This window comes from Geotrypetes seraphini, chromosome 5 (assembly GCF_902459505.1).
Source record: "Geotrypetes seraphini chromosome 5, aGeoSer1.1, whole genome shotgun sequence".
Lineage (NCBI taxonomy): Eukaryota > Metazoa > Chordata > Amphibia > Gymnophiona > Dermophiidae > Geotrypetes > Geotrypetes seraphini.
Window position 1 is genome coordinate 4,455,765 of NC_047088.1, and position 27,476 is coordinate 4,483,240.

A 27,476-nucleotide genomic window follows, 5' to 3' on the forward strand; every position below is an offset into this window, starting at 1 on the left:
TGCCAACAAACTCAGCAGATTTCTTTGGCCACACGAGTGGACACTCAACTCCGCAATCTTGCTTCAGATATTCTCTCTTTGGGGAACTCCTCAGATAGATCTACAGTATTTGCATCCCCTCACAATCACAAACTGCCTCAATTCTGTTCCAGACAATACGCTCCTCATCGACTAGAGGCAGATGCCTTTCTCCTGGATTGGACCGACAAATTCCTTTATGCGTTTCCATCAATTCCTCTCATTCTCAAAATGCTAGTCAAGCTCAAGTGACAGTCAGACACCATGATCCTCATAGCTCCTTAGTGGCCCAGAGAACCGTGGTTCTACCTTCTATTTCAGCTCAATGTCAAGGATCCACTAGCCTTGCAGATCTTTCCATCTCATGCAGAATCAAGGGTCTCTTTTACATCCCAATTTACAGTCATTGCACCTGACAGCTTGGTACCTCTTGGGATGACCTCAGCAGACACTGATCTTTCTGATCCTGTCAGAATCATTGTAGATGCATCCAAAAAACTGTCTACACAGCAGTGCTACCAACAGAAGTAGACACCAAGATGCTTCATGCTCCTCCATATCTTCAGTGTTCGATTACCTTCTCCACTTATCCAATTCAGGTCTTAAAACCACTTCAGTCAGAGTTCACCTTAGTGCTATCAGTGCTTTCCATGTGCCAGTCAACAATAAATCTCAGACTGCTCATCCTCTTATTTTAAGGTTTATGAAAGGACTTTTCAGTATCAAGCCACCTCTCAAACCGCCTCTCAAACTGATGCACAGGGAGGGGCCTAAGGCCCTGATTGGCTCAGATGCCTCGGGCTCTTCCCAGCGCCTTAAAGTCATTCACCCTGAAATGCCACCCAGTCAAAGCACCTATGTCACTTAATCTCACCAGATGCTACTTAGTACATATGTTTTATTGTCATGTCTATATTGTAATTTATGTAAACTATGTCATCTCTGCTCTGTCTGGATTATTATGGATGTACTTTGTAACCCGTTCTGGACTCCTTTGGGAGGATGGGCTAAAAAATCAAATAAATAAATAAATAAACTATGCATGCATGAGTGCCTTCCTGCTCGAATCCAGCTTGCGAGGTCATCGGTTTTTCATTTTCCGCGGAGTGAAGATGTATCTCTTGTTTCTCCGTTGAGTTGCTTTCCCGCTTATATTTTTAATAAACTTTTTCAAGTTCTTCTCTCTATACTTTTCTTTTGAAAAATATGTAAAGTAGAAACATAAAAAGAAAAATTAACTTTGGACTTTTTTCAAACTTCATTCGAAGTTCAACGGCCTTCACAATTCCATCTGTACTTCCTACGGTGATCATCATTGGATTTTCGGCCTCCCTCTTTGATTGTATCTGAGTCTGGTGCTATAGATTGCCAGAAGATAAACACTATTGATTAATGTCAAATTTTTCTTCTTTTGTTTCTTTCTTTTGACATATAGGTCTGGAATCAGACTTCCAGTTACTGGGACCTGCTAATACTGGTAGACATCGATACCTCCATGTATTTGCATCGGTGGCATAGCATCGACTCCAGTTCATGCATGTCTTTCTGTACTGATGTTTATTCCATATCTTCATCGTTTGCATATTAGCATCGACTCCGGTTGATGTATAACTTTCTGTACCGATGTTTATTCCATATCTTCATAGGTGAAATATTAGCATTGACTCCGGTTGATGTATGCCTTTCTGTACCGATGTTTATTCCATACCTTCATCAGTGGCATATTAGCATCGAGTCTATTTGATCCTTGCCTTTCTGTACCGATGTTCCAACCACATTGACGTAGGTGTATTGCAGTGACGTCAATACTTCCATCTATATGCATCGGTGGCATATTAGCATTGACTCCGGTTGATGCATGCCTTTCGGTACCGATGTTTTAACCACGTTGACATAGATGCATCGCATTAGATACTGCCCTGCCAATTAAGCATTGAGTCCATTTGATGCATGGCTTTCTGGGCGATACAGGTTGTCATTTCTGAAGTGCATTACCTTTTCAGACGCTCACGCTTCAACACCTATAGCACTTTCTATACCACTTGATGTTACATGGTCATGGCCATGACTTTTACATGTGAAGGGGTTAAGTTGTGGAATAGCCTGGTTGGTCAAATCTTAAAATGTAGAGATAAGAGCTCATTTAGGAAAATGTTGAAAACACAATTATTTGTAGATGCATTTCTTTGAGAAATTGATTTTATGTAAGGATTGAATCTGTTTGTTTTGTTCTAACCTTGTTTTGAATTTTATAATATTTTATGTATGTAACTATTTGTAAACTGTTTTAGAATACAACAGTATATAAATTTTAAAAATAAATAAAATAAATATTAATTGAACATCGGTGCAGGTTATTGGTTGAAGTACAAAGCCTCCTCTTTATACATCGATCTGCATCGGTACTGATCCATGCTAAGCGTAATATATTCAGTGACGGTACTTTCTCCATGTTCTTCTTACATCGTAGCATCGATGATTATCAAACCTGTATGTGGTATTACTTTGCATGTAGCAGCTTTTCTTTTTTTTTTTTTAATAATCTTTATTCATTTTAAAACACTTTCAATAAGTGGAAACAGCATATATTATACATTTAACACTTTAGACAACACTTACGATTTTACAAGATTCATATAGATCATTACCCTCCCCCACCCATCCTAATCTTATCATTGAAGTAAAAATAAAATTTTATCATGTGCGTCTAAGATACAAAATTTATACTTTAAACATAAGTTATACATATGATTAATCGGACTTATTTATCAAACCTCAAAAAAACATCTTGCCCTCCTATTATCATCTATATAAATAATTAAAAGCCTTATAATCCTCCCCCTCCCTGGATGTGCATTTTATCTAACAACAAAATCATAACTATAATAATTCTACAAAAGACAATGGACCCCAGATTAATTTAAAGTTTTTTGTATTCCCTAACAAATCAGCGTTCATTTTCTCATATTTATAAGTTAGACATAAACTTGCCCACCAGAATGTAAAGTTGAGACGATCCCAGTTTTTCCAGTTTCGTGTAATCATTTGAATAGCTGTACTAGTCATAATTAATAAGAGACGTCTTTTATATTTATCTAGGGGATCCTTGATATGTAAAATGGTACCACAAATTACTATTTCATAAGTTAATGGAATCTCAGATTCTAAAATATTATTTATATGTCCCCAAATTGATTTCCAGAAAAGCATTATCTTAGGGCAATAAAACAGTAAATGATCTAATGTTCGCGAGGGAAGCCAATGTTTAAACCGCCGCACGCTCTACTGTGCATGCGGAAACCGCCAAACGAAACGGCCGCACTCTCCTTCTTCTGCCTCTTTCTGGGCATGCGGCGGCACGGAGGCACAAAGCACGGACGCACGCAGTTTGAAGTGCACATGCATGCCAAGGGTTTTATTATAGCAGATAGTTATTCACAAGCCGGAATCTAATATGTATAGCATGAAAATCAAGTTTCATCAAACACACTTATTTAAAATTTTCTTCTTTTTTAATTTTTTTTAAATGATCCTCAGGGGGCTATTGAAAATGACTCTATAGGTTTTTGTAAAGTAATCCCATAAACCGGATCGTCATGGGCTGCGACATGGCAAATGAGGTTCAATGTAGATAAGTGTAAGGTGATGCATATCGGTAACAAAAATATTATACACGAATACAGGATGTCCAATGCAGTACTTGGAGAGACCCCTCAGGAAAGAGACTTGGGAGTACTGGTCGACAAGTCGATGAAGCCTTCCACGCAATGTGCGGCGGTGGCGAAAAGGGCGAACAGAATGTTAGGAATGATTAAGAAGGGGATCACGACCAGATCGGAGAAGGTTATCATGCTGCTGTACCGGGCCATGGTATGCCCTCATCTGGAATACTGCATACAGCACTGGTCGCCGTACATGATGAAGGACACAGTACTACTTGAAAGGGTCCAGAGAAGAGCGACTAAGCACATAAGCATTGCCTCTGCTTAGTTAGACCATAGGTCCATCACGCCCAGCAGTTCGCTCCCGCGGTGGCCCCCCAGGTCAATGACCTGAAGTGATCTATTTCTCTACTACTCTATTCATTTACAGCCTTCTGTACTGTATAGTAACCCTCTAATTGTACCCATGGATCCCCTTTTCCTTCATGAACTCGCTCTACCACCTCCTCTGGAAGCGTATTCCATGTGTTCACCACCCTCTGTGTAAAGAAGAACTTCCTAGCATTTGTTCTGAACCTATCTCCCTTCAGTTTTTTTGAGTGCCCTCTAGTTTTTGCTGCCCCTGTTAGTCTAAAGAATCTGTCCCTCTCTACCTTCACTATACCCTTCATGATCTTATGATTTTCTATCATATCCCCTCTAAGTCTCCGCTTTTCCAGGGAGAAGAGCCCCAGCTTCTCCAGCCTCTCAGCATATGAGAGGTTTTCCATGCCCTTTATCATTTTTGTCACTCTCCTCTGGACCCTCTCGAGAATCACCATATCCTTCTTAAGGTACGGCGACCAGTACTGAACGCAGTACTCCAGATGCGGTCGCACCATCGCCCTATACAGTGGGAGGATAACTTCCTTGGTTCTGGTAGTGATACCTTTTTTGATAATGCCCAACATTCTGTTTGCCTTTTTTGAGGCCGCAGCGCACTGTGCCGCTGGCTTCATTGTTCTATCTACCAAAACCCCCAAGTCCTTTTCTAGGTCGCCTTCCCCCAGTACCATCCCCCCCCATTGTGTAGTTGTACATCGGGTTCCCTTTCCCTATGTGCATAACTTTACATTTTTCTACATTGAAGCTCATCTGCCATTTATTTGTCCACTCACTCAGTCTGTTCAGGTCCATTTGAAGTTCTTTACATTCCTCTACAGATCTAACCTTACTGGAGAGTTTCGTGTCATCTGCAAATTTAACAACTTCGCACTTTGTCCCTGTTTCCAGGTCATTAATAAATATATTGAATAGCAGTGGTCCCAGCACAGGGGCTGGAGGAGTTGCTACACAGCGAGAAATTAGAGAAACTCGGCCTTTTCTCCCTTGAAAAGAGGAGTCTGAAAGTGGACATGATTGAAACATTCAAGATAATGAAGAGAATAGACTTAGTAGATAAAGACAGGTTGTTCACCCTCTCCAAGATAGAGAGAACGAGAGGGCGGTTCATAGTCAAATACGCGCAAGGCAACCACGCGCAGACAAACGGGCATGGACAATTGAGCGCAAGACAAGTGAGTGGAAGACATCTAAGCGCAAAGACAAATGAGCGCAAGATAACTGCGCCAGGACATAAGCGCGCTGACAAATGGGAGCAGACAAATGAGGGCAAAGGCTCGTGCTCAGAACAGCCCTCCTTCATTTCGCTAGCCTCTTTGTGATTCGTTATGTAAGCTCCTTTTTTACGTGCTCGGAACAGCCCACCCTCCCTTCGCTAGCATCTTTGTGATTGGTTACATTTGCTCCATTTATACTTGCTCGGAACAGTCCACCTTCCTTTCGCTGCCTGACTGTGTCCGTTATAGGTCTAGTCTAGAACTTCCTCTATAACAGGTATTTATCTTGCGCGGATTTCACTTCCCTTTGGTGAGAGCAAAACAACATCCAAATTCGGATTTCACTTGCCTTTGATGAGAGCGACACTACTTCCAAATTTCTTCATTTGAAAGGTATGTTTATATTTTCATTTGCTAACTTTTTATATAAGATGAGTCAGGTTTTGGGGATAAACCTAATGAATATGCATGAGAGAGATTTGCATATTATGGAGGTGACAGACATGCAAATATTCCCCATGCATATTCATTAGAGCTATCCCAAAAACCTGACTGGCTGGTGGTCCTCCAGGATAGGGATGGGAACCACTGACTTAACCAACTTTTGGTTTTTACAGGGATATTAAACAAGTCCATTCTCACTTTCCTTGTTAAATCTTTGAGGGGAAAGGGGACTCTGAGAGGGACTTTTTCTTGTGCTTTCTTCTTTGCTGTTTTTCCTTTCTAGGTCTTTTTTCTTTTGTTTCTTTTGCTTTTCAGGTTGGTTTTCTGATGTTGCTCCTGAAGATGAGACTCATACCACTTGTGGAGGAGGACTGGAGGCTGGGACAGTCTTATTCTAGACACCGAGCTGGGTTTGTTCTGCTTACTCTGTATCTTTTCAAGCCACCTTAATGCCTTTACTCTGTTTCTCATGGAATGTAAATGGGGTTAATTCATCGATAGAAAGACAAAATATTCTACAGGCACTTAATCGTAAGAAGGCAGAGTTCGTTTTTTTTTTTACAGGAAACCCATTTACCTGCCCATGAACATGCTAAGTTTCAGAGATGGTGGGTGGGTCGTCAATTGGGTGCTCCTACTGTGACCAAAAAGGCGGGTGTGTTGATATTGGTTCAGAAGGGGATCAATTTGGTGGTACATCAACAATGGATGGATCCGGAGGGCCAATATATTTTAGCTAAAGTCACACTGGTTAGACAGTAGCTGATCCTGGGTAATATTTATGCTCCCAATAATCATGACCAAAATTTTTTTGACAAATTGGTTGCGCTCTTGACTCCTCATTTGGATTTGCCGTTTTTGTTGGGAGGGGATTTTAGCTGGGTGTATGACCCGACCCTTGATAAATCACATCCTTTGCCTACTGATCGCTTGGATCTTCAGAAAGGGCACCCTAAGTTATGTAAAGCCTTAGACATTCTGGATGTTTGCAGGGGGCTCCATCCAGGAGAATAGGACTATACTCATGTATCTAGAGCACATGGATCTCTTTCGCGGATTGATTATTGGTTGATTTCTACTTCTCTTTTTTCCAAGGTTCAGCAGGCTGAGATTGATACATTTGATGTCTCAGATCATGCCATGGTTTTTCTTCAGGTCACTTTGGAGGCTAGTGAGCCCAGAATGTTTTGGTGGCAGTTTCCATGTGTGTAGCGCAGTGGTTAAAGCTACAGCCTCAGCACCCTGAGGTTATGGGTTCAAACTCGCGCTGCTCCTTATGAACCTGGGCAAATCACTTAATCCCCCCATTGCCCTAGGTACTTTAGGTGGATGCTTGAGTACCTGAATACATTCATGTAAACCGTTCTGAGCTCCCCTGGGAGAATGGTATAGAAAACTGAATGAATAAATAAATATTTATATACTGATCCTAAATTTAGGGATTTTTTGCTGGAGAAATGGAGGGATTACCAATTACATAATGTAGCTCATTTGCAGACTCCTATAGTATGCTGGGAGGCAGCGAAGGCGGTTTTGCATGAGGAAATCCATGGCCTATGCAAGTCATCGGAAAAAAGTTCGGGATCGAGAGATTCTACAGTTACAGAAACGTTTTCGGTTGGAATGCCAACAATTTGGGGCCTGGCTGGCTCTGCATGTCCAATTTTTGGCTCCCCAGTCAACGTTGCAAGAACTGTTCCATGATAGGGCACGAAAATCCCTCTTATATTACAAAGATAAATTACATTTATTTGGGAATACTAGAGGGAAACTCTTAGCCAGATTGGTGAAACAACCATGTTTTATAGCTTTCTAATGGGCAGGGTGTGAGGGTACGGACTGATAGGGAAATTGCTGATTTATTCGGGCACTACTTTGGGGACTTGTATACTAAACGTTTAGATCTAATGGATGGTTCGTCCTATTTAGAGAATATCTCTGTTCCTCAGATATCAGATGTGGTGAAAGAACAGCTCAATTGCCCTATTTTGGAAGAGGAAGAGTTGTCTGTTATTCGCTTAGGGCCTTTGTTGAAGGCACCTGGGGTTGATGGCTTTCGGACGGAATTATATAGACTTTTGCAGGAAGACATTGTGCCGGTGCTCACCCGTACTTACAATGCCTTTGTAGCAGGAGGCTCATTACCTCATTTTTTTTACTTTGGCTGAAATTATAGTTTTATTGAAGCCTGACAAAGATCCTGAACAGCCTTCCTACTATCACCCCGATTTCTTTGTTGTGTGTGGAAACCAATTTTTTGCCAAAATATTGGCTAATAGGTTGGCAAATTCCTTGTCTTCTCTCATAGCTGCGCCTCAGGTGGGATTTGTTAGAGGCAGATATGCTTCATGGAATTTAAGAATGATTTTGGCATCTTTAGAGTATGCAGAGCGTTGTTATAATAAGTTTTAACGCAGAGAAAGCTTTTGATCAGGTTTCCTGGGATTTTTTGTTTAATGTTTTAGATCATTATGATATAACGGGGTTTTTTTCAAAATGCGATTAGAGTGCTATATCAAAATCCTCAAGCTCAGGTTTGAGTTAATGGGCTTTCATCCTCCTGGTTTCCGATTGGACGGGGTACCAGACAAGCTATCCTTTATATCCCCTTTTGTTTGTGTTCATGTTGGACCTCTTGATCTGTGAACTTTTATCTAATCTGGAGATTAAGGGGATTCGGATCGAGAATCAAGAATTCCTAATTTTGGCGTTTGCGGATGATTTCTTGGTTCATCTCAGGGACTCCTTCACCTCATTCCTGGCCCTTATGAAAGCTTTTGAGAATATGGGATTTCTCTGGATTTCGATTAAATTTGGACAAATCTTTGGTGTTAGCACCTTTACCGCAAGTACATTTACATTGGGTAGGGCCCTTCCCACTTTAATGGGCTTCCATTTCTTTTCGTTATTTGGGGATTCAATTGACCTTGTCCTTATCCACTTTATATAGAACAAATATAGATGCATTATTGAGATATACTGAAGACTGTTTTCGTTGGACTTTGTTGCCATTGTCTGTTCATGGGCGTATACACCTTTTTGCTATGTCGTTGGCTTTTGAACAAGGATTTGCGGAAATTATCTTCTCTTTTATCTAAATATTGTTAGAATTGCCATAAACCCAAAGTGGCGTTTAAATTTTTAATGGGGAATTGGTCACAGGGGGGCCTGGGCATTCCTAATTTACATTTCTATAATTTGGCTTGCTTATTACGGGTGCTAGGAGAATGGTTTTCGGATAGGCAGGATTTCACCCCAAAGTTGTTTGAGTTGGCGTTGTGGGCGCCTTGTAGCCTGCTTTCTTTCTTGCATGTTCCGTCTTTGCTGCTTCCCCAGTTTGCTAAATCTAGTTTCCTTCTTCACTCCTTTCGGATAGCGTGGATGGAATTATTGAAGTTATGGCAGGGTAATAGTCATTCTTCTAGTATATTGCCGCTGGTTGGAAATTTACAGTTCTCGCCAGGTGCGGAGAATGCTACTTTTTGTAAATTTATACAGAGAGGTGCAAGATTGTTGACTCATGTTCTTCGGGAGGACGGGACATTGAGGTCTTGGGAAGAGCTCCAGGGCACTTATGCTCTGCAGTTGGGGGACTTTCTTGCCTACAAACAATTACAGCACTATGTCAGTTCCTTAAACTGAGCTGATTTAGTTTTTTCTATTGAGGCAAGGATCATGGAGTTGGTTGATCCATTTTTGGAAATGGTTTTACCATATCAGGTCTTCATAGGAGTTTACAGTTAATGGTTGCCCCTGTCAGCAGAGATTTGTTGGGTCATAAATGATGCCAGGATGCACAGCTTCTTGAAAATTAATTAAACTTACTTGCACTAATTCGGCGTATACCAGGTATTTTAGTGAGCGCTGATTTGTGAGAATGTCAATTTTGAGTGCTTCATCGAGCGTACTTTACCTGGGATCGGCTGCATAAATCAGGCTTTAGTGACTCTCCGGATTGTTAAAAATATTCTCAACACACCCATTCCTTTATACATGCTTTTTGGTCCTGCCCTACAGTTTGGGATTTTTGGAGGAAACTTGTGAATTACATGGTGCTTCTTTTACGGAATCCTATCCCTATGTCCATGGCTAGGTTGTTATTGGATAAATATGAAGCTTTTCGTCTCCCTCAGAGGGGTGCCTGTCTTTTTATGAGGAAGGTGGCAATATGTGGCAAGAAAGAAATATTAGTAGTTTGGGTGGGGAACAATCTGCCCTCGTATTGGGCATGGTGGAACCGTTTGCATGCTTTGTTGATCATTGAGCATAGAAGGGCTAGATCTACCCCAAAGAGGAAAAAGATTTTTCTTCAAATTTGGAGACCCTATATCTTATCTTTATCTCATAAAGCCCGCAGTTATATTTTGAATGGGTTGTAGGGATGGTGTTCATGCTCCTTTGTTGTCTGGTGGTCAACCGTGAGTCTCGTCTTCTTTTTTCTTTCTCTCTCTCTCTCTCTCTCTTTTTTTCTTTCATTTTCTACTGCTCTCCTTTTTTTTCTTCTGTTTATCTCTTTGCTGCTTGTTTCTATGCTGGCTTTGAAGGGAGGTTCTGGGTGGGGTTGGGTGGGGTTTTTTGCGTTTATTGGTGTATTTTGTTTATTTATGACATCCTGATTGGTTTGCTGCTGCTGTGGTGGGGGGGGGGGGGGGGGTTGGCCTACAAAATTCTGTACAATGTTTGTACCTGACCTGGGTGTTCTTTTGCACTTGTACCAGTAGTGTGGGGGTGGGGGTGGGTGGTTTGGGGAGGAAAGGAAAACTGAGCAACACGTGTTTTTGTTACATTTGATTGTTTATTGTTGTTCTTGTATTGTCCTCAATAAAAACTTTTGAATATTAAATCTTTGAGGGGTTTCATCTTACTGGCATATTATTTTGATAATATGCTTCTCCTCCCTGTTTTTACTGATTTTTCTCATTTTAAGGCTTAGTACCTTAATTTTTCAGCCTTTATGAGATCTTACAGAATAATAATAATAATATTGCAAATATTTTTATCAGGAGGTTGTTTTTCCTCTGAATAAGCCAATATATCATTCTGATTTTATGTTCCATAGCAATGGCTTCTCTATGATAATTCTTTTCAAGAAAATCCTGCTTTCATTTGATTACAAAATTCCTTTCTCTTTTCATTCGTATCTACTCAAGGATAGGATTGATTTCAGCTGTTCGTTGGGTCGGCATATCCATCGCATATATTTTGATTCAACTGACTAGGAGGTCGTTTATTATCTTTCAACTTCCATGCACATAGGTTTTATCTAATTTTTCCATTTACCTCTAGTGGAACATTAGGTTCCTTCTCTTGCCTCCGCAATCTCACATCAGACATTAGGTCTAATGGCTTCTTTTACAAAACCGTGCTAGTGGCTGCTGCTAGTGGCTCTATGGGCTTTGGGGCCACTAGCCCAGCTTTGTAAAAGAGGCCATAAGTTTGAAGCAACTCAAGTTTTTCTGAGTTCTTGGAACCCAACTCTCTCCATCCCTTTTATTCGAGTTAGGGAGTCCCATTTGTGAGAATATGCTTCCTGTTTGTCTAAGGATAAAGCACAGTTACTTATCATAACAGGTGTTATCCTGGGACATTTCTCACAACCCGCCCACCTCCCCTAGTTGGCTTCTTCACTTGGGCATCAAACTGATGACCTCGCGAGCTGGAATCAGGCAGGAAGGCACTTGCGCATGCGCGGTGCAGGCATTCTAAAAAGCTTGCAAAGACTTAGTGATACTACATTTTTCACTGACCGTACTGGGGCTCCGTGAATGACATCACACATTTGTGAGAATATCTACCTCTGCTGTCCCAGGATAACACTTGTTACAGTAAGTGTGCTTTATTCAGAGACAGCAGGCAGATATTCTCACATACCACCCAACTCCCCTGGTTGGCTTCTTAGCTTACTTATGGAACTGAGGTACCATGAGCATATGTTGGATGGGAAGGCACTCGCGCGGTGCGGGCAGTCACAAAGTTTCTTAAAACTTAAAGTGATAGTACACTTTTCGTACTGTCCATACCGGGCTCCGTGGATTATGCCACCTACATGTGAGAATATCTGTCTGCTGTTCTCGGATAACACCCGTTACAGTAAGTAAATGTGCTTTCAGGACCTAACAGAGAGAGGAAAAGTCTATTTGGTTTATTTTGTTTGCACCACAGCACCAACAAGGGGTAGGAGAGGTCGTAACCCTATGTAATGTTATATTTCAACACTGTGAATGTTAAACTGTAACCCTTGCTGAGCTCTCTGGGGAGGAGGGGTATAAAAATAGATAAATAAAATTACTACACATTTTTTTTATATTGGGGGTGGGGGGTTGTTAAAAAAGTATTAGCCCCGGGTGTTGCAAGAGGCGGTTTGGCGTCCTGTCCTGAAAGAAACCTGATTGGTCGGGATACACCCTGAGGCAGCATGAATTTGTGAAACGCTGGCCACTGTTGGTGTACCAATCAGTGAAGATAAGTGGAATATTTCCTCTATTATTTAATTTCTGTTGGCACATTACAGCACAGCATAAGACTTTATCACACAATGAAGGTTTTTTGCCAGTGAGGTGAATGCTCGACCACCTCTTTGAGCCGTTTTGGTGAAGTGGGAGGGCCCTTTCTGAGGCTTTTTCCTTCATTTTTTGGATTGAGTTACCGGTAGGTCTATGCTGTTCCTGCTTTCATTTTTAGACATCTTCACATTCAATGTTGAAAGTGTTTACTCTAACATACTCTAGGTACACCACTGCCTATATGAACCTGTGTGTGGTGCAGTGGTTAGAACTACAGCCTTGGCACCCTGAGGTTGTGGGTTCAAATCCTGCACTGCTCCTTGTGACCCTGGGCAAATCACTTAATCCCCATTGCCCCAGGTACATTAGATAGAGTGACAATGATGCTCGAATACCTGAATAATATGTAATCTGCATAGAACTGTAGGATATGAGGAATATAAATTATAAGAAAAAAAAATCTATTGGCCAAGAAAGACTGGACCATTTCAACACAGTTCCCACAAGGCCACATTTCCGTAACCTAGTTAACAAAATTTGATGATTTAGTGTGTCAAATGCTGTGGAAATATCTAGAAATACCAAAAAATAGTCAATTTGACTGTCTAGCCCATAGCAAATTTTGACCGTAGTTGTAGCAATCAGCATGAAACTATACTGAAAGGGGTCCAGGATAGATGCATGCAATAAATAATGATCCATTTGTTGTTAACAGAATTGTAAGTTAAACTGTACCTGCTGTACACTGCCTTGGGTGAATTTCTTTATAAAAGTAGTTAATAAATTCAAATAAATGAATCAATAAACTATCAATCCAGCATATGGTCTGAGGAGCATGGCATAAGCTGCTGTATCCTTTGCTTGCCTTTCAGTCATTACCTTCACCATTCTGTGTGCAATCTTGGCAAAGGGCTTATTACTCTTGCAGACAAGTGTGGGCTGGATGATGATCTGCATAGGCCTGATTATTTCTGCAGTTGCCACATTCATCATCTGGAGACAGCCAGAAAGTGATTGCCAACTTTCATTTAAAGTAAGCCCTAGCCATTGAGTCTATGATCCGGTTCTTCTTTTTTTCTGTGACCTTGACTGTTTCAGATGGATTGGGGAGAGTTACTGCTCTAAAATGGCCATTGTTCTAGTACCATCATTATTACTTTTTGGGGGAAAAATAGCTCATTCTACATGAGGGGGAAGAGTTTATTTAAATAATAAAAACATAGAAACATGATGGCAGATAAAGGCCAAATGGCCTATCCACAGCATCCACTATCTCCTCCTCTCCCTAAGAGATCCCACGTGCCAGTCCCATGCTTTCTTGAATTCAGACACTGTCTTTTGTCTCCACCACCTCTACTGGGAGACTATTCCACGCATCTACCATCCTTCTATAATTATATTTATCCTCTAGAGATTTCTGTCAACCTGCAAAGTGATTTTATGGTTTGGTTATCTTTTTTTTTGAGAGAGAGAGGGAGAGTGGCTATTTTGAGCATGCAAATAATGAAGTTGGCATCACCTGGGCTCCATCTTTTCTTTTTGAAGAGGAAGTTTTGATATAGGGGTTGAAACCTAGGCCTCCTTATTTATGAGTAGTTAGGGAAGGCAGCACTAGGTTCTACTTATTCTGTGATCCTGAAGGCCAATCTGTCGATCAAATCAGGAAGGATTCCGGAAGACTGGAAAGTGGCGAATGTTACACCGATCTTCAAGAAAAGTTTGAGGGGAGATCCGGGAAACTACAGACCAATGAGTCGTGACATCGGTACTGGGAAAGATGGTAGAGGCGCTGATAAAGATAGGGTAGTTTTTCTCAAGTACCTAATTTAATTTTAGTTTGATACATTGTAAACCGCTTAGGTCAGTAAAATGCAGGAGCGGTATATCAAATCTTAAATAAACATAAAGGACTGCATCATTGATCACCTTGAGGGACACAATCTGATGAGGACCAGCCAGCACAGCTTCAGCAAAGGAAGATCTTGCTTGACAAACTTACTGCACTTCTTCGAGGGAGTAAACAGGCAGATAGACAAGGGTGACCTGGTCGACATTGTATACCTGGATTTTCAGAAGGCGTTTGACAAGGTTCCGCATGAACGTCTACTTTGAAAAATTGTGAGCCATGGAATCAAGGGTGATATACTCACGTGGATTAAAAACTGGTTGGCGGATAGAAAACGGAGAGTGGGGGTAAATAGACAATACTCGGACTGGAAAAGTGTCATAAGTGGAGTGCCGCAGGGTTCAGTGCTCGGGCCTGTGCTCTTCAACATATTTATAAACGACCTGGAAATTGGTACGACAAGTGAGGTGATTAAATTTGCGGACGATACAAAGTTGTTCAGAGTAGTGAGGACACAGAAGGATTGCGAAGACCTACAACGAGACATAAACGCACTCGAGGAATGGGCTGCGAAATGGCAAATGAGGTTCAACATGGATAAGTGCAAGGTGATGAATGTCGGTAACAAAAATCATATGTACGAATACAGGATGTCCGGTGCTGTACTCAGAGAGAGCCCCCAGAAAAGAGCCGTGGGAGTACTTGTAGACAAGTCAATGAAGCTGTCTGCGTAATGTGCGGTGGCGGCGAAAAGGGCGAACAGAATGCTAGGAATGATTAAGAAGGGGATCACAAACAGATCGGAGAAGGTTATCATGCCGCTGTACCGGGCCATGGTGCGCCCCCATCTGGAATACTGTGTCCAACACTGGTCGCCATACATGAAAAAAGACATAGTACTACTCGAAAGGGTCCAGAGAAGAGTGACAAAAATGTTTAAGGGACTGGAGGAGTTGCCATACAATATGAGGCTAGAGAAACTGGGCCTCTTCTCCCTTGAAAAGAGGAGACTGAGAGGGGACATGATCAAAACATTCAAGATATTGAAGGGAATAGATTTAGTAGAGACAGAGAGATTGTTCACCCTTTCCGAGGTGGAGAGAATGAGAGGGCACTCTCTAAAGTTAAAATGTGATAGATTCCGTACAAATGTTAGGAAGTTCTTCTTCACCCAGAGAGTGGTAGAAATCTGGAACTCTCTTCCAGAGGCTGTTATAGGGGAAAGCACCCTCCAGGGATTCAAAAAAAGGTTAGATAAGTTTCTGCTGAACCAGAACGTACGCAGGTAAGGCAAATAGGGCACTGGTCCTTGACCTAAGGGCCGCCTCATGAGCGGACTGCTGGGCACGATAGACCACTGGTCTGACCTAGCAGTGGAAATTCTTATGTTTTTATTGGCAGTATTACTTTGGGATTCTGAAAATACATTATAGCACCTGCTGAGTACTATAGGGATCAAGCTGGATATAAATGATGTATTGATGTTCAAAACCTACAATCCTGGGAGCAATTCAACATACTCTGTGATGGATTTTCAAGTGGATCTAGCTGGCCTGATTTGTCACTGAAAATTCTACCCTACAGGGCATCTATTGAAACCACCTAGGTTTTGTAAGAAATTATATTTTAGTTGCTCAGAATTGGGTGTTCAGGGCTGGCAAGGAACTTAATAAGCTAATGCCAATTTTTAATATTAGACACCTATCTTACTGTGCTGGCTGTGGGTGCTATAAATTTTCCTTCTGTTGGACAGGTCCAGTAAGGGTCAGCTGTACTGCATGGAGGATCCACACACATGTTTTGTGAATTAAAGAAAGCGTGAGATAGACACGTGGGATCTCATAGGGAGAGAGTGGATGCTGTGAATAGGCAGACTGGATGGGCCTTTGGGCCTTTAGCTGCTGTCATGTTTCTATTTGTGCATGTCTTCTGGACTGGAGGGCATCCTGACACAGAGAGACTAGAGGGAGAAGGGGACACAGTTCATTCTAGTAATGAATTTGTAATATAACTGCATGGGTCATTTCAAGAATAAATAAAGTTAGAAGAATTCTCTTCTGAAAGACGCATTACACTGGCCAACACTCATTTTGAAGCATGATGAAGCAATTGCAGACGGTGCAGATGGTGCAGAATACAGCCCTGAGACTTGTCTATTCACTAAAAAAATATGACCATATACAGAGGCATACCATGACTCGCAAGAGAAGCAAGAGTGAACTTCAAATTCTACTGCTTACTTTACAAGGCTATCAACGGAGAAAGCCCAACTTACTGGAATAACAGACTAAATCAATCCTCCTCAATCAGACACAGAAAACCCATTCACTATTCTATTACCCACCATCCAAAAATGTCAAATGAAAAAAACTCCACGACAACTTAATAGCCTCCAAAGCAGCTAAGTTGGACAAACAACTCACCACTCTTTTGTCTTCATCCACAGATTACAAAACCTTCAAGAAAGAAATTAAAACCATACTCTTCAAAAAGCACAACAATCCCAACCCAACATCCAACACTCTATAAACCCTTAGTACTCTCTAATTTTTTTCTAATTACCAAACATTATCTAAAACCCATAATTATCCCTTAAAATTTTATCTCATCGTTTATTCTATTACTTCAAAGTTGAAATGTAATTCTTGTTTTTAGTTTGGATGTAATCCGCCTTGAACTGCAAGGTAATGGCGGAATAGAAATCACTAATGTAATGTAATTTTGGTGTCTCAGATGTTAGACCTGTTTCTGGGTATATTTGACCTACAGATTCCAAAAATGGCACTAGTTTTCTCCTATTAACTCTAGTTTTTGAGATACAGAACATTTGCCGTATACTACTCTTCACTCTGCTTGCCCATTAAAAAATCAGGATATTTTAATGTAGTGTTTAAACTAATATCTTTTTTTATATTCTTTATTCATTTTATATTTACATCAAGTGTACAGAAAATAATAACAACTTAATACATCACTTGAAATACCACAAATTTTCCCAAAATAAAATTTATCCCCTTTCCTCCCACCATTCTAATATCTTTTAATACATACAATATAATAAAATCATTAATTCTCTTCATAACCATTAATAAAAAGTCAGCCCCCCCTCCCAAATCTTTCATTTATGTAAAGTCAGGGAAAAATGATAACTTCTTTACAATAATTTATCAATGGCCCCCACACATCCTTAAACTTATTAAAATATCCTTTTTTGAACAGCTACCGCTCTTTCCATTTTATACATGTGACACACTGAACTCCACCAAAAACTATAATTCAATCTTTTCCAATCTTTCCAATTATACGTTATTTGTTGAATGGCAACTCCTGTTAGAATCAGTAAAAGTTTATTATTTTTGGAAGATATTTTTGGAAGATTTTAGCTCTCATAGACATGCCAAATAAAACTGTGTCATGCGATAATGCCATATGATTCTCTAACAAGCAATTTATTTGGCCCCAAATCGATTTCCAAAAAGCCAAAATAAATGGACAATAGAACAATAAATGATCTAAAGTCCCTGCTTCGAGATGACAATGCCAACATCTATTAGACTTAGAGCAATCTAATTTTTGTAAACGAACAGGGGTCCAGAATGCTCTATTAAACAGGAAAAACCATGTTTGTCTCATAGATGCAGACATTGTACATTTCATCCTCCAAGACCAAATTCGTGGCCATTGAGATGCAGTAATTTGATGCTTAATCTCAATGCTCCAAATGTCCCTGAGCCCAGTTTTTGGTTTTTTATTCATATATCCAGATATTAATTTGTACCACTGTGCAGCCTGGTGTCCCAGGAAGTCTGCCTGAAAGCATAAGAACTCTAAACTAAATTGAGCATTAAGATTTTTCCATTCAGGGAACCCCGCCTGAATAGCCTTCAGTTGCAACCACCTATAACTTTGTGATTTATCAAGACCAAATTTATGTTGCAACTGTGAAAAATCAAGCAGTTTACCATTAGATATAACATCATCTGATGTACGTATACCTGCTTTAATCCAATACTTCCAGACAATCTTAAATCTGCCTATTTGAATCTTGAAGTTTAGCCATATAGTTTGATTTGTAGATTTTTGAATTGGAATAGGTGTGAAATTATTGACATACCGTAAAGTTTTCCATGTATCTATTAATATTCTATTTTTCTTTATACAGTCTAGGCATTTTGATACTAAGAATATGACCGAGCCTAATAGGGAACATGAGCTGCCATTCAAACCACAACCAGTCTGGGAGCTTTTCCATGAGCTCTGGGAGGACCCAATACATACCCTGGCACATAATATAGGCTTGATGATACCTATAGAAGTTGGGAAAATTTACACCTCCCTCCACAATTGGCTTTTGTAAAGACACTAAGGCAATTCTAGCAATTTTACCCAGCCAAATAAATTTTGTAAGAATACTATTTAATTTTTTATAAAAAGACCCCTGAAAAAAAACTGGTATCATACCCATTTGGTAACAAACAACAGGCAAAATCATCATCTTAATAGTTTGGACTCTCCTCCACCAAGACAGATGTAAAGGATTCCATTGCTCACACAATTCTGTTACCTTCTGCAATAAAGATTTTTCATTTACCTTCATTGTATTTTCTAGCATGTTTTTTTATCCAAATACCTAAATATTTTATTCCTTCCTCTTTCCAGATAAAGGGAAATGAATCAAATAAACCTTTTGCACAATGTACATTTAGAGGAAGAACTTCTGAGTTATTCCAGTTTATTTTGTATCCTGAAAATTTCCCAAATTTCTCTATCTATTCAAGCAAACATGGAATGGTTGTTCCAGGATTCCTCAAATAAAGTAGTATATTATCTTCATAAGCAGAGATCTTATACTCCCTACCAGAACGCGGAATATCCTGTATCTCCTTCACCTGTTGAACAGCTAATAATAAAGGTTCTGGTACTATATGAAAAAGTAGATGAGACAAGGGACATCCTTGTCTAACCCCCCTTTGCAAATTGAAACTCTCCGAGAAATTATCTATAATATATAATCTATATATATATCTATAAACAGGGGAGCTATACAATGTTTGGATCATTTGTATAAATCCTGAACCTTACCAAACCAATCCATTGCCCTGATACATGAAGGCCCATTCTACCCTATCGAAGGCCTTCTCTGCATCCAAGGATACCGAAAAGGCCGGATCCTTCATGGCTTTCGTTAAATATAACATACTAGCTGATGCCCCGGCGTTGCACGGGTATTTAATTATAGCAATAACACTGTAAATGGATTCAAATAAAGATACTTTATAGTGGTGAATGAAATTATTTTTTTACAGCTTAATAAAAAGTACAATTTTCAAATTATAATGTGAAATATTTGACAAAATGAATACAATACAACTAACGCAAAACGTGATTATAAACAACATTTTTAGTTTCACCTCCAGGAGCAAGAACATATAAATTGTTGGGTGAACCCACCCTTGAGCAAGCAACATAGAGTTGTGGGCCGAGAGACCCCCAGAACATATCACCCCAGGTAGTGAGGGATCTGCATACCAAGTTTCGTTCAAATCAGTCAAGCCGTTTTTGAATTACTGTGAGAATGGCAGCTTTTTACATTTTTTCCATTGACATGAATGGGTGAAATCTGATTTTCTGTTTGTAGCTCCGCCCACATGTGCAGGTGGGCCGCGAGACCCCCAGAACATATCACCCCAGGTAGTGAGGGATCTGCATACCAAGTTTCGTTCAAATCAGTCAAGCCGTTTTTGAATTACTGTGAGAATGGCAGCTTTTTACATTTTTTCCATTGACATGAATGGGTGAAATCTGATTTTCTGTTTGTAGCTCCGCCCACATGTGCAGGTGGGCCGCGAGACCCCCAGAACATATCACCCCAGGTAGTGAGGGATCTGCATACCAAGTTTCGTTCAAATCGGTCAAGCCGTTTTTGAATTACAGTGAGAAAGGCAGCTTTTTACATTTTTTCCATTAACATGAATGGGTGAAATCAGATTTTCTGTTTGTAGCTCCACCCACGTGTGCAGGTGGGCCGCGAGACCCAAAGAACATATCACCCCAGGTAGTGAGGGATCTTTTTTTTTTTTAAGTTTTTTTATTGAATTTTTTTTCCATTTAACAACAAGTGTCATAAATTTTCATACAATTATCTTAACAATACACTTGATATTTTTATAATATATTTTATATATAACATTTCTTGTCTTATTTTTCTTATGGTTTTATATATCATATAATTGTAATTATTTTTCTTATAAAGTTATACAATATATATATTGTAATGATTTTATCAATTATTATTTAAATATGAACCTTTTCCCCCTCCCTTTATTACGTTATTTTCATGTAAGAATATCATCTATTATAATATTTTATTTATAATATATGATAAAGAGAATAATTCTCTCCCCTTAACCCTTCCCCCCCCTCCTTCTTTATACTATTTTCTTATCATGGGAAAATGAAATTCAAATATTGCAATATTCTGTTAATGGTCCCCAAATCTTCTTGAACTTATTCATATATCCTTTTTGTGTTGCAAATGCATGTTCCATCTTATATATATGGCAAACTGAGTTCCACCAGAAATTATAGTTCAATCTGTCCCAATTTTTCCAATTACGTGTAATTTGCTGTATTGCTATTCCAGTCATTATAAATAAAAGTTTGTTGTTATTTGATGAGATTTGACTATGGGCTCTCATTGTAGTACCAAATAGAATTGTATCATATGTCAAGGCTACTGGATTTTCTAACATCCTATTTATTTGGGGCCAAATTGATTTCCAAAATGTTAATATGAATGGACAATAGAATAAAAGATGATCTAATGTCCCTGCTTCTAGATGACAATGCCAGCATCTATTAGACTTAGAGCTATCAATTCTATGTAAACGTGTAGGGGTCCATAGAGCTCTATGTAAAATAAAAAACCAAGTTTGTCTCATAGATGCTGACATTGTACATCTTATCCTCCAAGACCAAAGTCGTGGCCATTGAGATGCATTAATTTGATGCTTAATCTCAATGCTCCAAATATCTCTAAGACCATTTTTTTTTTAATGTATAAATCCAGATATTAATTTATACCACATTGCGGCCTGGTGTCCCATGGAATCTATCTGAAAACATAAGAATTCCATACTATGATAATTATTAAGATTTTTCCATTCAGAGAACCCTGTCTGAATGGCCTGCTTCAATTGCAACCATCTGAAATATTGTGATTTATTTAAACCAAATTTATTTTGCAATTGTGAAAACTCAAGCAGTTTACCTTTATTTATTACATCTTCTAAAATACGAATTCCAGCCATCATCCAATGTTTCCAGATAATTTTAAAACCGCCAACTTTGATCTTTGGGTTAAGCCATATTGTTTGAGTCGTTGATTTAGTTATTGGAATAGGAGTTAGATTACTTATATATCTTATAGTTTTCCAAGTATCCATTAATATTTTATGATCTTTATATAACCTTGGCATTTGAATACTTATCACATGACTCAGACGTAAAGGAAACATTAATCTCCATTCTAACCAGAACCAATCTGGTATATGTTCAATGGGTTCCTTATACTAATATTTGTTATATTTATTTTCTCTTTTATTCATTTTCAGAAATATATATATACAGTGGTGCCTCGCATAACGGCCGCCTCGCACAGCGGACGCTGCGCACAACGAACTTTATGTCGTGATCCGTATAACGTACTTCGTTTCACACAACGAAGTTGCCCGAGCTGCATCCTTCCGGGGTTCCTGCGGGGTTGGATCGCAGCGGGGTTGGTCGAGGGTAGTCTCCTTCTCCTTACCTGCCCTGTCGCAGCACACAGCCGAACGGAAATCTTCCCGATGTCAGCGCTGACGTCGGAGGGAGGGCTTAAGCAAAGCCCTCCCTTCCTCCGACGTCAGCGCTGACATCAGGAAGACTTCCGGTCGGCTGTGTGCGGCTGCGGCAGGGCAGGTAGGAAGAAGGCAATGGCGAACGAAAGAGGGGGGAGGGGGCGGTCTGCCCCGAAGAATGTGCACAGCTGGTCAGGTCCCCCGATCGACCGACAACAGGCCCGGCCGACAAACCTCCCTGCCCTGTAGCCGCGAATCTAAATTACCTCTTACAGCAGCTTCAATAATCCAGCTGCTGTAAGAAGGTAATTTAGATTCGCGGCTACAGGACAGGGAGATTTGTCCGACCGGGCCTGTTCTGTTGTCGGTCGGGTGCAAAAGCGCCACAAAGGTGGAGGCAGGGAGGGAGGAAAGGTGGAGTGGAGAAGAAAAGACGCTTAAGGGGGGAGAAGGCCGCTGAAAGCACATGTTGGAGCAGGGGATGAGAGGGAGGGAGAGAAGGGGAAATATTGGACAAGGGCAGAAGGGATGCTAAATCATAGGGTGACAGGCAGAGAGAACAACAGGAAAAAGAGTGGAAGCAATCTTGAACCCTGAGGGTGAGGGCAGAGAGAGGTGGTGAGATGATTGATCATGGGGAGAGGGACAAAAGGGAATAGAGATGGGATAGGAAGATAGTGGAAGTAAAAGGACAGGGAGATGTATGTTTTTAGATGTATCTAAATAAAAATAATAACAAAAAATTTATCTTTTTTATGTCATCTTAGCATATTTTATGCTGCAGAACAAATTATTTTTTTTTACATGTATTCCTATGGGAAAACGCGTTTCACATAACGAACGTTTCACATAACAAACTTGCTCCTGGAACCAATTAAGTTCGTTGTGTGAGGCACCACTGTATATATATATTTTTTTTCCCCCTTATAATTCTTACCTTTCTTTATTTTACAAAAAATTACTCTAAAACAGAATAGAGCAAAGAAATGATTCTAATCTACAGGATTTTAACAGAGTTTCATATAATTCAATCAAGCCTGACTAAAAGCTTAGTTCCTAAGAACTTAAAGGCGTTACTAAAAACTTAAAAGCCTAGAAAGTGTTTATTAAATAATTATTATTAATCTGGATTCCTAAAATTGCAATATATTAATTGTCAGGTTAGTCAAAGTATCTATTAACCCATTTTTAAGTAAATAAATAAATTCAGTTTAAGTATATAGTGAAAGTCATTGGTAAATAAATATCCAATAAAATGCAATATCTTTCTTTCAAAATTATATGTGTAAAGTATGAGAAGGATGAGAATAAAATAGATGAGAAAAAGATATAGTAGAAATACAACATTTGAAGACAATTTTTTTTTTTTTTAAAGTACTTCTATAATAAACTTAACGTTCTTCACTATCTTTGTCAGGGAACATGCCAAGAATGCATAACAGTTAGCTCAGTGTATCAGCTGGGAATGGTTACAAGCTTGTTTGCACATATGGCAAACATAAAGGAAGGGCTCAGCTGTTCTCCTCCAACTGGGTGGGAATTAACTTTCTGCTTCTTTTACTAATATAATTGTAGTCATTATGTTCCACATCTTAGTGTCTGGGTCTTCCGGGATATTCATAGGAGCAGGGCAGATTCAGTTTGTAATTTACTCATGTGTTGGTAGCCTTCTATTCAGGATTTTTTTTTAATGAGACACTTCCCAATCGACCACAAGTTTTCACGCAGGTTGCACTACTGTTTGTACTTCCTGTTGACACGCAGATCCCTTCTTCTACTCAGCAATTCAGCAAACATAGTATCTCTAGTGTTCCACCTTTCTACATTTCTCTCCGTGAGCATATAATCCATGCTGCAAGAGGATATCTTTCAAAAATCTCCTCCATCTCGTCCCTTCAGCTGCATATATATTGAATTTTCCAGGTAGATCAATGTTCTTTTTTTTTTTTTTTTTTTTCCCCTCCACAACATTCTGTTACTGACATGTTTGCATTCTTTTCAAGTTGTTCCATTTTCCTGTTATTTGCTTTTTTTAAAAAATTTCTAGCATTCTAAACTGTTTTTACAGTTTTTTAATGTTTAGATTATTTTGTATATAATAAATCAAAGTGAAAAGTTATTAATGTCTTCTTGTTATATTAAATACTTTAAAATATTCCCAAAGTTTCTTTTTAAGATGTCATTGGTTGTTCAAATGTTTCAAGGTATTCTGCTAGTTTTTTAGAATCATTAAAATTTTGTGTTTTATTTCCTAATGTTACCTTCATCACCGCTGGGTAGAGTAATCCATATCTTGCTCCTAGTGCTCGTAGTTGAGGTCTTAAATCAAGGAGTTGTTTTCTTTTTTGAGCAGTTTCTCTAGCAAAGTCTGGCACAATATGTATCCGTGCATCTTGACATCTTAGGTTTTTATTTGCTTTAGCTAGCTGGCATATTTCAACTACATGTTGATATCTTAGTAGTTTAAAAATAAAAGTTCTTGGACCTTTTTGTGTGGTTGTTTTCTGTCCCGGTATTCTGTGTGCCCTCTCTATTTCAAGAGGCACCTTGGATTTTATAGGCAGTATCTTTGGGAGGAATTGTTCTAAGAAATTGATAGGATCATTTTTTTCCACTCCTTCCGGCATCCCAATAATTCTTAAATTATTTCTTTTTTCTCTATTCACACAGTCTTCCAGATCTTTCTTTAATATTTCCATTTCCTTCCAGGCTTGTTTGTTTTGTATAACCTCAGTATGTACTTCCTCTGCTCTTTCCTCTAAGTGTGTCATTTTGTTGTCAATTAGATCAACTCTTTTTGTTAATATAGCAACATCATCTATTGCTTTTTGTAGTTGTTTTTTGATCTCCAGTACTATATCCTTTATCTGTTTTATTTCTGCCATCATATCTTGATCTTCTCAGGCAGTGGTACTCTTGATGGTGTCCCTGGTTCTGGCTTTGATCTTTTGTTACTGCTGGTTCCTGATCCTCCGGTTCCTGCATCGTTTTTATTTTGTTTGTTTGATGACATTTTCTTCTTATCAATCTTTTTTCCAAATAAAATTGAATTGTTGGAGTTTTAAATATGAAATAGTAGCTTGTTTAGCCTGGAGCACAGCTCTTAACCGACCATTTCCTTGTGTGTCCAAGTTCTAGAATCCTTGATAGTGAGGGATCTGAATACAAAGTTTCGTTCAAATCGGTCAAGCCGTTTTTGAATTACAGTGAGAATGGCAGCTTTTTACATTTTTTCCATTGACATGAATGGGTGAAATCTGATTTTCTGTTTGTAGCTCCGCCCACGTGTGTAGGTGGGCCGCGTGACCCCCAGAACATATCTGCCCAGGTAGTGAGGGATCTGCATACCAAGTTTCGTTCAAATCGGTCAAGCCGTTTTTGAATTACAGTGAGAAAGGCAGCTTTTTACATTTTTTCCATTGACATGAATGGGTGAAATCAGATTTTCTGTTTGTAGCTCCACCCACGTGTGCAGGTGGGCCGCGAGACCCAAAGAACATATCACCCCAGGTAGTGAGGGATCTGCATACCAAGTTTCGTTCAAATCGGTCAAGCCGTTTTTGAATTACTGTGAGAATGGCAGCTGTTTACATTTTTTCCATTGACATGAATGGGTGATATCTGATTTTCTGCTTGTAGCTCCGCCCACATGTGTAGGTGGGCCGCGAGACCCCCAGAACATATCTGCCCAGGTAGTGAGGGATCTGCATACAAAGTTTCGGTCAAGCCGTTTTTGAATTACAGTGAGAATGGCAGCTTTTTACATTTTTTCCATTGACATGAATGGGTGAAATCTGATTTTCTGTTTGTAGCTCCGCCCACGTGTGCAGGTGGGCCGCGAGACCCCCAGAACATATCACCCCAGGTAGTGAGGGATCTGCATACCAAGTTTCGTTCAAATCGGTCAAGCCGTTTTTGAATTACTGAGAATGGCAGCTTTTTACATTTTTTCCATTGACATGAATGGGTGAAATCTGATTTTCTGTTTGTAGCTCCGCCCACATGTGTAGGTGGGCCGCGTGACCCCCAGAACATATCTGCCCAGGTAGTGAGGGATCTGAATACAAAGTTTCGTTCAAATCGGTCAAGCCGTTTTTGAATTACAGTGAGAAAGGCAGCTTTTTACATTTTTTCCATTGACATGAATGGGTGAAATCAGATTTTCTGTTTGTAGCTCCACCCACGTGTGCAGGTGGGCCGCGAGACCCAAAGAACATATCACCCCAGGTAGTGAGGGATCTGCATACCAAGTTTCGTTCAAATCGGTCAAGCCGTTTTTGAATTACTGTGAGAATGGCAGCTGTTTACATTTTTTCCATTGACATGAATGGGTGATATCTGATTTTCTGCTTGTAGCTCCGCCCACATGTGTAGGTGGGCCGCGAGACCCCCAGAACATATCTGCCCAGGTAGTGAGGGATCTGCATACAAAGTTTCGTTCAAATCGGTCAAGCCGTTTTTGAATTACAGTGAGAATGGCAGCTTTTTACATTTTTTTCCATTGACATGAATGGGTGAAATCTGATTTTCTGTTTGTAGCTCCGCCCACATGTGCAGGTGGGCCGCGAGACCCCCAGAACATATCACCCCAGGTAGTGAGGGATCTGCATACCAAGTTTCGTTCAAATCGGTCAAGCCGTTTTTGAATTACAGTGAGAAAGGCAGCTTTTTACATTTTTTCCATTAACATGAATGGGTGAAATCAGATTTTCTGTTTGTAGCTCCACCCACGTGTGCAGGTGGGCCGCGAGACCCAAAGAACATATCACCCCAGGTAGTGAGGGATCTTTTTTTTTTTTAAGTTTTTTTATTGAATTTTTTTTTCCATTTAACAACAAGTGTCATAAATTTTCATACAATTATCTTAACAATACACTTGATATTTTTATAATATATTTTATATATAACATTTCTTGTCTTATTTTTCTTATGGTTTTATATATCATATAATTGTAATTATTTTTCTTATAAAGTTATACAATATATATATTGTAATGATTTTATCAATTATTATTTAAATATGAACCTTTTCCCCCTCCCTTTATTACGTTATTTTCATGTAAGAATATCATCTATTATAATATTTTATTTATAATATATGATAAAGAGAATAATTTTCTCCCCTTAACCCTTCCCCCCCCTCCTTCTTTATACTATTTTCTTATCATGGGAAAATGAAATTCAAATATTGCAATATTCTGTTAATGGTCCCCAAATCTTCTTGAACTTATTCATATATCCTTTTTGTGTTGCAAATGCATGTTCCATCTTATATATATGGCAAACTGAGTTCCACCAGAAATTATAGTTCAATCTGTCCCAATTTTTCCAATTACGTGTAATTTGCTGTATTGCTATTCCAGTCATTATAAATAAAAGTTTGTTGTTATTTGATGAGATTTGACTATGGGCTCTCATTGTAGTACCAAATAGAATTGTATCATATGTCAAGGCTACTGGATTTTCTAACATCCTATTTATTTGGGGCCAAATTGATTTCCAAAATGTTAATATGAATGGACAATAGAATAAAAGATGATCTAATGTCCCTGCTTCTAGATGACAAT

General features: G+C 39.4%; 1 protein-coding gene across 3 annotated transcripts in view; it reads left to right on the forward strand.

Annotated features, from left to right (window-relative positions):
- Positions 1–27,476, forward strand: part of SLC7A3 (solute carrier family 7 member 3) — a 123,384-nt gene that overhangs the window by 81,203 nt on the left and 14,705 nt on the right. Inside the window, exon 9 of one of the 3 annotated variants that reach the window (XM_033946604.1) lies at positions 13,098–13,258. The exons of the other annotated variants lie outside the window; for them this stretch is intronic. Within the exon in view, the coding sequence (XP_033802495.1) occupies positions 13,098–13,258 (161 nt within the window). The remainder of the gene's footprint in view (positions 1–13,097; positions 13,259–27,476) is intronic. 3 annotated transcript variants of the gene reach the window in all.